The sequence below is a fragment of the Momordica charantia genome, assembly GCF_013281855.1.
Source record: "Momordica charantia cultivar OHB3-1 chromosome 4 unlocalized genomic scaffold, Mcharantia_2.0 BLBB01000004.1, whole genome shotgun sequence".
In the NCBI taxonomy this organism is placed as follows: Eukaryota; Viridiplantae; Streptophyta; class Magnoliopsida; order Cucurbitales; family Cucurbitaceae; genus Momordica; species Momordica charantia.
In genome coordinates this window covers 16,174,504-16,187,687 of record NW_028275162.1, presented here as the reverse complement: position 1 = coordinate 16,187,687, position 13,184 = coordinate 16,174,504, and the positions used below count along the sequence as shown (strand labels likewise).

The 13,184-nt window shown below is 36.4% G+C and overlaps 1 protein-coding gene across 3 annotated transcripts; it reads left to right on the top strand.

Annotated features, from left to right (window-relative positions):
* The first annotated feature begins 143 nt into the window (after positions 1-143).
* Positions 144-11,597, top strand: LOC111023899 (uncharacterized). 3 transcript variants are annotated; one of them, XM_022301398.2, is made up of 9 exons: positions 145-1,563; positions 1,962-2,084; positions 2,612-2,809; positions 3,004-3,082; positions 3,464-3,609; positions 9,596-9,709; positions 9,847-9,978; positions 10,973-11,086; positions 11,178-11,597. In XM_022301398.2, the coding sequence occupies exons 1-9, from the start codon at positions 1,510-1,512 to the stop codon at positions 11,214-11,216; spliced, it is 999 nt and encodes a 332-aa protein (XP_022157090.1). In that variant the 5' UTR covers positions 145-1,509; the 3' UTR covers positions 11,217-11,597. The 3 variants fall into 3 exon arrangements, with proteins under 3 accessions (XP_087978991.1, XP_087978992.1, XP_022157090.1); XM_088122865.1 differs by lacking the exon at positions 3,004-3,082 and having other exon boundaries at positions 144-1,563; positions 2,612-2,789; XM_088122866.1 differs by lacking the exon at positions 3,004-3,082 and having other exon boundaries at positions 144-1,563; positions 3,514-3,609.
* Positions 11,598-13,184: the final 1,587 nt, after the last annotated feature.

Sequence of the window (13,184 nt, the reverse complement as noted above, 5' to 3'; positions counted from 1 at the left end):
TTTTGGCAGGATCGTCGAATAAATGGGAAGAGTCTCATGTATGAATTAGGGATGAGAGATATTTTAGAGGCTGACTTAAGGAGACCTGTGAGGGACTTTATAACAGAAAGTGGTGAATGGAATTTGGAAGCATTTGCTGGAAAAATTAATCAATCAGCACTGCTAGCCATTTGGAAATGGGATTGGATCCAAAAATGGGGATTACTCTGTTTCAGTTACCTATGCGAGTTTACTATCATTAAGATCTTTATCCCTTGAATTGCAACTGTAGAAAGTTATTTGGAAATGGGAAGGGCCGAATAGAGTCTGTATTTTTCTTTGGCTAGTGGCTCATGAAAGATTGTTGACGAACCAAGAAAGGTTTAGGAAACATATTAGCTCAACAGATAATTGCTCTCTCTATCCCCAATACACGAAATCAATAATACATGTGCTTCGAGATTGCAAGATAGCAAGACAAATTTGGACCAATTTAATTCCTCCAAATTTTACTAATAATTTCTTTTCTTGTGATTGCAGCAATGGTTGGCATTAATCAATCCACCATATTTGCATTGACCACCCCTTTTTGCGACTGGTTGTTGGCTCTTGTGGTCCTGGAGAAACAAAGCTATTTTCGACCCAACTTTCTGTAGGGCAGTGGACTCAGTCATAATAATTCGAAGAACTGTGGATAGCTTTATCAAGTCTTGGAAGTTGGTAGCACCTCTCTCAAGCAAAGCAAATCGATGCTGGGCCGATATTAGTTGGAAGCCACTACAAATTAATTTATGGAAGCTTAACATAGATGGGTCAGCGCATGGCAACCTGGGAAGGGTAGGAGTTAGAGGCTTAATTAGGAATTCTGATGGAAATTGGATAAAGGCCTTTCAGCAAAACCTGGGCTACACGACGTCAATTGTAGCAGAATTATGGGTTATCCTACCTGGTCTAAAATTGGCTTGGAGCCTGAGTGCAGAATGCTTGTTATTGAATCTGAATCAGAAGTCGCCTGTAATTTAGTAAGGAATAGTACACAGTCCACTCTACTCAGGCCGTTGTTGTAAAAAAATCGCACAGTTGATGGAAAGGGATTGGACGGTGTCAATTCAACATATCTATAGAGAAGCAAATCACAGTGCGGATTGGTTCCATCTGTGTGAACAGCCCCCTAAAGGCATTCTTCACCTGGGCAGACATCGTAGCGGTCTCCATGCCTCGTCTTATTTCTTTCTAGTTTGTTTATTTTTTTGGGCTATTAAGTCCATGTCGTTCCGGAAAAAAAAAAAAAAATTTCAATGATTTAGAATGAATTAATCGAATTCGAAATAATTTCCATCGTTTAAAATCCGTAAATTTGAAATCATTTCCCATCTACGAGAGAGAGAGAGAGAAAAAAATAATAATAAAACCTCCAAACACGCCGTTTTGTGTTTTGAAAGGGGGCAATTCCCCAATTCCACCCAGCAACAGCAAGTGGTTTACTAATTAGAGACCGGAGACGCGCTGCCTGAGCTTCAGAGAGAGAATATGGCGACTGAACTGGAAGAATTGCTACACTTTCTATCTTCGCCCTCGCCTCAAGTAAGTCCCTTTAGGCCTCAACTATCATTTGTTGTTAGCGTGAAGAAAAAGAGTTTCTTTTTTCATAGATTTGTTGGCGCAATGGAGCATACAGTTCTATGTATCTTACGAAACGGACAGATTTAAGCCCAATCCAACATTTTGTTACATAAGTTCACATTCATTCGCTCTGTTTTATTTGCTCGGAGTACATGGTTGCACGTTTTGATCCCTTTGAACGGCCTTTATTTATTTATTTATTTATTTTTTTGCATGATGTGGTGACTTAAAGTTAAAACTGAAGTTAAATATTGGAAGTTCTCTGTGCGGCGTCTTGCTAATTTAGTTTGCCTGTAACTAACTAGGTTTTAGAATTTTTTTTTTTTTTTGTGACGGCCTACCATTTTTATGCTGTATAGGTGAGGAAAGCGGCCATTGATATTGTTCAAGGTTTAACTGGGTCTGAGGATGGGTTGCAGTCTCTTGCCAAGCACCCGAAGGTCCTTCTACCATCATTAGCTCGACTCTTGAGAGAACAAAAGGTGCTCTTTAATCTATCTTCTTCTTTATGGATATAAGGTGATCAACTCTGTATGCATTATTAATTATATCATATAGGACGGAAGAGTTTTAATTTGAAAATTTTCATTTGTCCTGAATGTGAATATAAAAAAACAACGGAACATCTTAGAGAGTTTTTATGATAATGCAGTCATAATAAATCTCAATCACTCTTCCTGACTTCCTGTTAACGTTACAAAGTGTTGAGCTGGCTTATTATTTGAAAGGCAGGCAAAATGTGTCATATGGTTGCTGTTAATTAGGATTTAAATATAACTCGTGCTTCACTTTACAGCAATTTATCGTCCATATTTCATCTATTTCATTTGAATCATTAGGAAGGTGGGTTTCAAGTCTTACGATGGGCTGCCATGTATCACAAGACCTATTTGGATATAAACAATTTAAGGAACCAGGCGATCCTCTGCTAGTATAATTCAAGATATTTGGCAAATGTGAATCATTGAACATGAATAATTTTGATGATATATTTTTTCTATCATATTAGGATGTGGCAGAACGTGCAGCAGAAGCTCTTGTAAATCTTTCACAAAATTCTGATCTAGCTGCAAAGATGATAGACTTGGGGCTAGTTGCAGCAGCTTTGGATCTTTTGTATAATGTTGACTCCAGCATTAGCCAGTTGCTGTTAATGCTTCTGGTTAATCTAACTCAGTTGGATGCTGGTATTGCTTCGTTACTTCAGGTGTGCCTATACATTGTTACAGTGGCGTTGTCTTTGGTTGATGTGTAGATGAGCTATTTTTATTGAAATTTGTATGAGATAGTTGGAAAGCTTCTATTTTAAACATTCCATTAGGCATTCAAAATTAGATTAGACCTTTATAATCTTTACGAAATAAGAAAATAATTGTTATGGTTATTGATTCTACTTCATAGACTGGAGATGACAAGATGCAAGGTCTCTATGTTATGAAGATTGTTAGATCATTTTGTAGATCTTCAAGTGAACCCACATGTATGTTTTGCTTCTTCTCTACTTCAGTTTGCTTTGAAGGATATGTTACTTTTCCAGAATCTTGGACTCCATATTCTATAATTTAATTTTTAAATACTTGGGATTGCAAGTTTTTAGTAGCTTTGTTCTTCTAAGATCTTTTCATGTGTGGTTTTACCTACTTAGTTTTTGCTGCGCTGCACTGGTATAAGTTCTTTGGCCTTTTTAGAAAAAGATTGTGATGCCACAATAGCCTTAACCTAATCCCTACAAACATTGATGCTACATAGATGCTAGAACACAATACACAACATTGAGTCCTATCTTTGAATTTATGAAATTTGGACATTAGCTATAGAGTTTTCATTGTTCATCTAACGTTTTAAATTGATTCCCTTCTAGATGATCCCTTTGAGCATGTTGCTTCCATACTTGTAAACATATCAAAGCAGGAATCTGGAAGGAAGCTTTTACTTGATCCTAAGCGGGGACTTTTGAAGCAGATAATTAGGCAGTGTGATTCAACTAGTCAACTACGGAAGAAGGGGGTAAGTCCAACGTAGCCTACTTTTTCTTTGATCAGTGACTGCTATGAAAGGAGTTTGAGACTGCTATGAAAGCAACGTAGTCTTATGATCACAATTATGGAAGCAAATTACACCGTAAGAATTGCATAAACTAAATGAGAATATTTTGAATTGATTATAATTTGAATTGATTGACAAAATTGGTCTACAAACTAATGCAACCAGGTGTTTATAAGCCCAAAAATAGACTAGTGGGAAAATAATGTACAAAAATAAAATTGGTCCAAGGATTTTTGTAATTATTCACCATTTTGTGATAAAGAGCAGATCCTTTGGTGGTGATTTTTGCTATTTTCTGGGGAATTTGTCGAGAGGAACAACAAAATTTTTAGAGGGGTTGAGAGATCTTGAAAAGAGGTTGAGTCTCTTGTTAGGTTTAATGCTACTCTTTGGGTGTCGGTTTCTAAGGTTTTTGTAACTATTCGCTTGGCCTAATCTTTTCTAGATTGGTGCCATTTTTTGTATAGTTAGTTCGGGCTCCACTCCTGTTGTTGTACTGTTTTTTTTTTTTTTTTGTGCCTTTTGTATTCTATTATGTTTCTCACACAAAGCTTTGTTTTCTTGTTCAGAAACAATTTAATTGGCCCAATAAATGCCTAACTAGATAATTACCTTAAAAAATAAATATATAATAAAATTAGATAACTTATCTGACCTACATCTGAGCAGGTTTCCTAGGAGGAAATGTTTATTTCTTTTTGCAACATTATCTTATGCAGCGAAAAGAATACCTTGTGTCATCGAAGCATAATTTTCCCCATAATTGATAGCTCTTTTTTTCTGAAAGAACTGGGATTATTGAGTTTTCATTTTTTCTTGGGATTTCTTGGATTTCAGTTATTTATTGTGGGTTGATTTCACTAGTGCAAAGACCTGTACAAAGTGTATTTTGGTTCTTCCTACTAGGGTTTTTTACCATGAGTAATTTTTGGTTCTTTCTACTGAGAATCTTTTGTGCTGGGTGTTTTTCTGTTCTTCTCTACCAAGGATCCCATCTTCTGCAAGACGGGAAAGAGGATCTGGAAAATTGGTGGAATATCATTTCCCTCTTTCTTTTCAGTGCAGGTCTGTCCCTAAATCTTGCCAAAACTTCTCAAGTGGGGATCAACACATTCAGAGGTAGAATCTCTAGCAACCAATTTGGGGTGTAATCACGAAAGCGTCCCTATTTATTACTTGGGGATTCCCGTAGGAGGAACCCAAAATCAAGCGGCTTCTGGGAACCCATGGTAGAAGTCTAGAGCTAAATTGGCCAGTTGGTAAAACCTCCTTTTATTCAAAGGGGGATGCCTCTCCATGTCCCAATCGGTCCTCAGCAGTTTGCCCCGATACCATCTCTCCCTTCTTAAAGCTCCAGTGGGATTATTAGAGAGATGGACAAGCTGTTAGAGATTTTTTTTTTTTTTGGGAGGAAGGAAGAAAACCAAGTTCAACACCATTGCGTTCACTTGGTCAAGTGGGAGTGTCCCTGCCCCTAACTTTGGGAGGTCTGGGCATTGAGTCTTTTAAACAGAGGAACAATGCCCTTCTCCTTAAATGGTTATGGCATTTTACACAAGAGAAACAAGCACTATGGTGCAGAATCACTTAAAGCATCTATGGGACTGGTGCTTTGGAAAATGCCCAGAGCCTAGAGGTGCGTGCCTAGGTGCTGGGCGCAATAGTGGCGCCTCGCCTTGAAAAGGCGAGGTGAAATTATGAAGATGCTTTAAGTGTGTGCCTCCCTCAGAAGCACCGGAGCAAAGCCATGTGCTATGGCTTCAAAAAGATAAATAATAATAATAATAATGAAAAACTGTAAATGCAGAAACCCTTGCATTTAGGATTTTTTTAACTATTTATATTTTTTTATTTTTGATTTGAAAGCTGACGGCTGTATAATGGGCCTAAATCCCAAAATCTTCATTTATTTCTCAAGTTTTTCCACCCACCCATGATATTTCAATTTTTTCCCTCCACTTACATATCAAGATTCACGTCCTTTCCTATTCTATGAACTTCTATTCCTTCACACACAGAGAAAATCTCTTTCTTTCCTGTGATCGCTATTCTATCTCTTCTATTATTCATTTTCAACAATGTTTTTTTATATCCGTTTTTTCAGGCCAGCTTGCACGCACCTCGACTAATCTTAGGGGGAAACGGTCTAATCCTAAAACATTTGCTTTCAGGGAATACATAGGAATTAATTCCTAAGGTAGGTGGCCATCATGGGCTCTAGCCCATTTGGACCAATGAGCTACCCGTGATAGTTTATGTAGCAATATACAATCTCTTTCTCTAGGATTTCTCCACAACAGCTACCCAAGGGCCAAGCAATCTGCAATCTCTCTCTATGTTATTTCTTCTTCTATTCTCTATTTTAGGATTGTTTGTGGAGCATTGATTGTTTATGTTAAAAGACTTATAGTGTTTGAATCTTATTTGGCTTTTATATGTTATATTATATCATATTATCTGTTATAACTCTTTTAGTTTCATATATGTTCGTGTATATATATACTTTTATGTATTTTTATATATAGTGTGTCTCGCGAAAAAAAGCCCGCATTTTCTTGCACCTTGCGGTTAAGCTCCGGAGGATTGTTGTGCTTTAGTGCGCCTTGAGCTTTAAAAAACATTGTAACACTCCATGGGACAGATCCACAAGGTTGGACAACTAAGCACCCACCCAAAGTGTGCGACAAAAAGAAGGCCCTGGTTTCACATAGCCAAGAATACGAGCTTTTTTCTCAACTTCATCTCATTCAAAGCAAATGATGGCCATCGGATACGATTTGTAAAGATAAATGGGATGGACATGAATTGGGGACTCAACCCTTGAGGCTTCCTTCCCTGATCCCTACAGCATTTCAAATAGAAAAGATGCTACCTTGAAAGACGGTTGGAATGAGGATCAGAAAGATCGGACCTTGGCTTTATAAGGGGCCTTTCCAACAGGGAATTTGATAATTGTTTGGGCCTGATTAATAAGATTGACTCTGTCCAGCTGGGGGTTTTGAAAGGATAAAGTGCTTTGGCCTTTGGATAGGTCTGCCTCTTTCACCACCAAATCATGTTCAGGCCAATCAAAGTGATCCATTCCTCTCTTCTTGAAGTTATTTTGAAGTTTAACTACCCCAAAAAGATCAAGATCTTTCTCTGGTTGGTCGCTCACAGAGGTCTAAATACCCAAGGGAAAATTTGGAGGAAATGTCAAGACTCAAAACTGGGCGCTCTCCCCTCGATGTGTCAAATGTGCTTGGCAGATGAAGAATCTTTGGATCATCTCTTCCTCTACTGGCCTTTTGCCCATAGATGCTGGTCTCTTCTTTTCAATATCTTCGACTTAAATGTTTGTCTCCACAAGAAAATTGATGACTGGCTGATAGAAGGTCTAGTGAATGGCCTTCTTAAAAATCGCTCTAAACTTCTTTGGAAACCCACAACGATAGCTTTACTTTAGATTTTAGAACTTATGGCTAGAAAGATTCGCAGATCCTTGGGGAACATTATTTTTACTTTACCTTCTTTTTGGAGCATTGTACTGCTCACAGCTTCTAGGTGGTGCTACACTTATAACAAATTCTTTTATACTTACTCTCTTCTACGATCCTTCATAATTGGAAGGACTTCTTGTATTAGTTCTTTGGGAGGGGGCCATCTCATCCCCTTCCCTAGGTTGTTCTTTCTTGTGAGTAATAAAATCCCAGGTTTATTGTTAAGAAAAAAAAAGATCCTTTGATGGCCTAGGAAGCACAAATTTCGAATGGGCTAGAATTTATTAGAAGAGTAATATCCGATTATGCCATATTCCTTTAGACATGCATTGGAGATGCCAAATTAGGTATTCACTTTTTCTTATTCATTTCTTATTTATTTGTTATTATCATCATTGGATAATATGTGGTTCAGTTTGTATTTTGGATAAATTATATTCACGGTTCCTGTGTTTTTAGCCTTTGGTCCCTACATTTCGAGGTTGATATGTAAACCGAATATAGTTACAGAAACCAAACTTAAATTGAAAGACTAAAAGCTTAATTTTCCCTAATTGATTTGTTTTTTTGTTTCAACTACTTATATAGTTAATTGGTAATTTAGTTGGGGTCTCTTGGTCATACGGCTTAGAGGTCTCAAGTTTGAACCTTCCAGTGAACTTAATGCCAAAATATCCTTGATGTCTCCCGGGTCCGAGCCTTGTGCCAGGCATGAGTGCCCTTGGGTATGGAGAGCAACGACTCCCAGTTATCAAATTAAAAAAAAATGGTAATTTATATTTACCATAAATTTGTATTATATATATTATTTTATTTATTAAAGCGGGGCCTTGCTTGAACAAGGCGATGCGCCGATGCCTTGAGGTGATCAAGAAACTTCTATTTATGTTCTCGTTTAGGGCTATCATCTCGAGATAGGTGTACTTGGCCCCTAGATACCTCCAAAAGCTTCACTATCAAATCTGTCTTTGCCAACATGATCTCACCATACAAGCATCAATCCTTCCCTCTTTTCAACAGGAATTGGAAGGATAAATTTTCCAGAAAGATCAAATTCTTCTGCTGGGAACTTAGCCACAATGCCATTAACACTCAAGATAGGTTGCAAAAAAGAATGCCGCATATCACTCCCTCTCCAAGCTGCTGCCATCTTTGTCTTAAGGAGGCAGAAACAAAGGGCCACCATTTCATTTTTTGCGATTATGCCTCTGGTTTTTGGGAAAAATTGCTCTCGATCTTTGGTCGGCAAACAACTCTGCACAACAATCCCAACATCTTCCATTGGAGCCCATTCTTTTAGTTTGACCCCTTTTCTGTGGGCTGTTTTTTTGTATGTCCCTTTGTATTCTTTCATTTTTCTCAATGAAAGCTTGACTTTTCATCAAAAAGAAAAAAAAAACAATCCCAACATCTTCCTTATCCTGCTCTAGATGGGTCATCCTTTCAAGAAACAGGGAGGAATTCTATGGACCCACATGGTTCGGGCTTTCCTATGGAGCATTTGGATTGAAAGGAACAAATAGGATCTTCAATGGCACATCTCTCCCTTCTTATGTCTTTTTTGATAGAGTTATAGTGTTAGCTTTTGGATAGTGTAAATGCTTTTATTCCCCTTTCAATAGCTACTCTCTCAATGAACTAGTCTCCAATTGGGAGGCCTTTTTCTAATACTGCCCTTGAGGCTTTTGTATATTTCATATCATCAATGAAATACATGTTTCTTATCAGGAAAAAAAAGTTATTAGTGTAAGCCTCCCCATGGCTCAATTGAAGGAAATAATATTTGTTATTGTCCCATAATGTCTTGTTAGTTCATAGTTGAATTGAATCATGGCATATCTAATGATTTCATTTGCTAATGGAGTATTGCAAGTGAGAGTCTCAATCCCATCACCTTGATCAAAGTCTGTGTTGAATATATATGTAGATATATATATGGGTTAGTATATAGTGAAGCCGTGTAGTTTAGTGTTTGTAAGAGTGCCTACGAGGAGAGAGTAGTTTGATAGTTGTGAGGACAATGAGAGTGCATAGACGATGTGGTGCGTAATTTATATTGAACTTGGCTTGGAAGAAGCATCTCTGTTCCTTGAATAATCTCGGTACAATTCCCTTGTATTTTTTGGCTCTTGTTGTCGGTACTTGATACAATTTGGGATTATCCTACATGACTGACTCTTTTCATGAGGATTATTTGCTTGTAAACTAGGTTAAATATTTTACAATATATACGTTTTGTACCCCATTACTTTGAGTTTTTCAATTTGGGAAACTGAGCGTCGAGCGAGGACTGTGGTTCGGCAGTTTACTTATTCCAGTCCAGTTGCAATGGTCAGCATGACTATATCTGTATTGATCAATCCACAACTCTTTATACGTGAACTGAAGTACATCTTTAATATAATAAAACTTTACTACCTAAAGTTGGATCACCAGGCTCATGTTTCCATGTTGCTTGCTTGTTTAAGGTATTTGGAACTCTCCGAAATTGTTGCTTTGAAGCAGAAGGTCAACTACAAAATTTACTCTTGATATCTGAATTCCTTTGGCCAGCTTTACTTCTTCCTGTTGCTGGGAGCAAGGTAATATTTTTTATGTGCTTCTTTCTTGATCCTCAAAATTTAATAGATTTGTTGCTTAGACAATAGTTGTGTGAGGTGGGAGTGGTTTACTTTCATGGTTGCTTTTACATTTATACTGTAACATTTTTTGTGTGCAGGTTTATAAGGAGGAGGATACATCAAAAATGCCACTTGAGCTTGGATCTGCACTCTCAATTGAGCGCGAGCAAACTGGTGATCCTGAAATTCGAGTTCAAGTGTTGGAGGCTATATACATGATCACATTGCAGGTCAAAGAGATAATTAAATCTCGATTTGAATTTGATGAAATCCCATTGCTCTTAAACTTTTGATTATTTGTTTATTTATTTTTCTCAAGGGAACAAAACTTTTTTTCATTGAAGTTGTGAAAAGTTAGGACGGAAAAATCCAATAACCTTCCTTCTTTAGGAGGAGAGTATTGGACATCCCCTAAGAACTCCACAAAGAACAAAAACAACATCCAAGCCCAACCCACCAAAATCAACCGTTGAAACAACAAATTTTTTATAACTTGACAAAATGTGAAGTCTAATAAAAGATCCTTCTCGAAGAACAGCTGCCTGAGTAGTTGAGGGACCTTTTCTCTAGACTCCTTTCTCGAATAAATCAAAGAATCACATTTTAAACGCCTGCTTCTTCTTCCTTTTTTTTTTTTTAAACTAGGAAGAAGTTTTCTTACTGATTGTATGAATAGTTACATGAACTCCCACTCAGATATATGGAAAACTGACCAAAAACCCAAAAAGCATGCTGATAAAAGGCCACAAATCAACTAAAATGATAGAACAAAAACAAAACAAAATTTTCCAAAGTGGTTGGGAAGAAGCTATATTAAAAATGCGGAGGAGCTCCAATAACAAAGGAATTGACAACCCATCGAAGAATCATTAGGATGAACAAAAATCCAGAAGCCATAAACATCCTTGCCCGCAAAACAACATCCACCTTCTGCAAAAATAACCAAAAAAAGTATTTTTGAAAATTCTAAAACCAACACTTTAATCCCTAAAGTTTAGAAGATAGTTTTAAATGGTCATTTTTCATTTTAGGGTAATGTTAAATGGTCGTTAAAGTTGGAACAAAAAAATTTCACTTAGTAGTCCATAAATAAATTAGAAAGATGAGTAACTTTCTCATGTTTTGAGTGCTTCATTTTGTTTTTGTCATCTTACTGCCAAAAGCTTAAAAGATTGATGTTTCTTAGCTCAAAAGTATCATTGTTCTATTGGTCCATCCTATCAGGAGGCGGGCCGAAGAGCGTTCTGGTCTATCAATGGACCAAAAATACTGCAAGTGGGTTATGAAGACGAGGAAGATCCAAAAGTAATGGAAGCATTTGAGAGAGTTGGCTCCCTAGTAAGTAACATCCATTTTTCACCAACCCAGCTGTATCTCTAAATATAGTGTTTTTCGTCTTTAATTTAATTTTCCTTGATTTATGTATCAGTTGATACATAGTGGCGGAGATGAGGAATCACACGATTGAGGAGAAATTTGCAGATAATATAGATTTAATTTATAGCTCTCAGAACAGGGCTTCTTCTGTTTCCTCAATCTCTGATGGGACGCATTGCAAAGAGAGCATGCAATCCCCCTGGTGTACAAAGGAGAAAGGAGAAAGGAGATGATAGTGCTTTTAGTTTTTTAAGATTATTTTTGAGTCGTTGTTACAGAATTTTCAGAGTCGGTTCCTTCAAAATTTGTGGCTTATGTTTTCTCTACAGTTCATTTGGTTAGTTAACAATATGTTTTTTGTTTGGCTAGGGGAAGAACGAACAGTCTTTTACTTTTAAACTTTGCTCTAATGTAACTGTTGAAGCATCCTATTAAAAAAAAAAAAAAAAAGAGAAAAAGACCAATTCTACCACTTTCTCGTTCTTTCCCAGTTGTCTTTTCTGTAATTCACAACGTGACACAGCAGATTAATTTTTTTTTTTTTTTTTTTTTTTTTTTTTTGTGGCAAAGCCATTCTCTCTCCCTAGCTTCGACTTAGCTTTGTCTCCGGCCCTTATCCCCATTCTTCGCCCCCGCCTCAAACTTTTCCACCCTGGATCAGTCTTTAGACTCTTCCACCTCTATCCATTTACTAATCCCTCTGCTGATTGAGCATGGCCTCTGTATCATGCCGATCCCTTCTAGTACTAAGAAAATTTTGTCTTCGGTGTCCTTTTGAAAGCTATTTTTCACATATGGGTTGTGTTTTGATATTATATATATTTAGATTGCGGTATTAATTTTTATTTTTTTATTAATACCAAGATTGTCATTATTTATTGCTTTTATATTTAATAAGATTTGTGTTTTATTTAAATGTTTATATTTTATTTTCAATTAAATGTTTCCAAATTTGAATTTCCTATATTAAATATGATATATTTAGATTTTCAAACATTAATATCTCATGAGCCACTATCATTTCATTTTTATAATAAAAACAAATCTTCCCATATTTCTCTCTAATCAAAATAAACATTCAAATCCTTTAATTTTCCAGTGGTTCTTGTTTGAAATTTCCGACAGTTCTTGTTTGAATATTCCAGCGTATATTATTTTTTTTGACGTATTTTTCCGACGTCTTTTTTTCAATAGTATGATATATAAATACATATCCCTCTAAAAACTTATATAGTATATACTTTTTATTAGTTTATACTAAATTATTAGATTATATAATATATTCAAACAACCATGTATAGATTTTTCCTTTTTAATATTTTAATATATAGTATGATAAACATATACTCCTCATTATATATTAAACTAGAAGATTACATGATATATACATTTTATCTAAACTTACATATAATAATATACCCCCAAAGGTTATTAATATATACTGGTACATAGAGTTTTATCTCCTTTACGACATATATATTTTCTTATTTGGAAAAAAACCTAGACATTATTATTCTCTTTCTTTTGACCAAGTCATCACCCCCTGTTCTAGTTGCCACACAGCCTTCTTCGTCGACGACGACTCTCCAGCAATTGTATCATCCCGGTGTTCGTTTGTGGGTGTTGCGCCGTTGTGGAGGTAGCTGTATATTTGGTCGGGTGTGTGTTGCATTGCCATAGGTGCTGTGCCGTCGTGGAGGTAGCCACAGATTTGATCAGATTCATGGTTGTTCGAGTTCGTGGGTGTTGTGTTGCAGTGGGTGTTGCGACGATGCTTGCTCTTGCAAAGGAGGGAGGAAGGGGACGACAAATTTTAGTGGGAGAGAAAGAGATGGATTAGGGTTTCATGGAAAAGAGAAAGAGGGAGGGAGATGTGATTTTTTAGAGAAAGAGATTTGAAGTTGAAAACCCATAAATTAAGGATTTTTCTATATTTTAATTTTTCTTTAATTTTTTTATTAAATATATATTTAAGAGGGCAACTTTGTAAAATTCTAGACGAGTTATAGGAGCCAATTTTAAAACAAACATGTAAAATCTTAAACATGAATCCATTTAT

What these genes read in the sequence shown, in the direction of transcription:
- LOC111023899 (XM_022301398.2), top strand. Translation starts at nt 1,510, where the DNA reads ATGGCGACTGAACTGGAAGAATTGCTACACTTTCTATCTTCGCCCTCG. An exon ending in TTCCTGTTGCTGGGAGCAAG is followed by an intron (nt 9,710 to 9,846) that starts GTAATATTTTTT and finishes TTTTGTGTGCAG; the next exon opens with GTTTATAAGGAGGAGGATAC. An exon ending in TATACATGATCACATTGCAG is followed by an intron (nt 9,979 to 10,972) that starts GTCAAAGAGATA and finishes CCATCCTATCAG; the next exon opens with GAGGCGGGCCGAAGAGCGTT.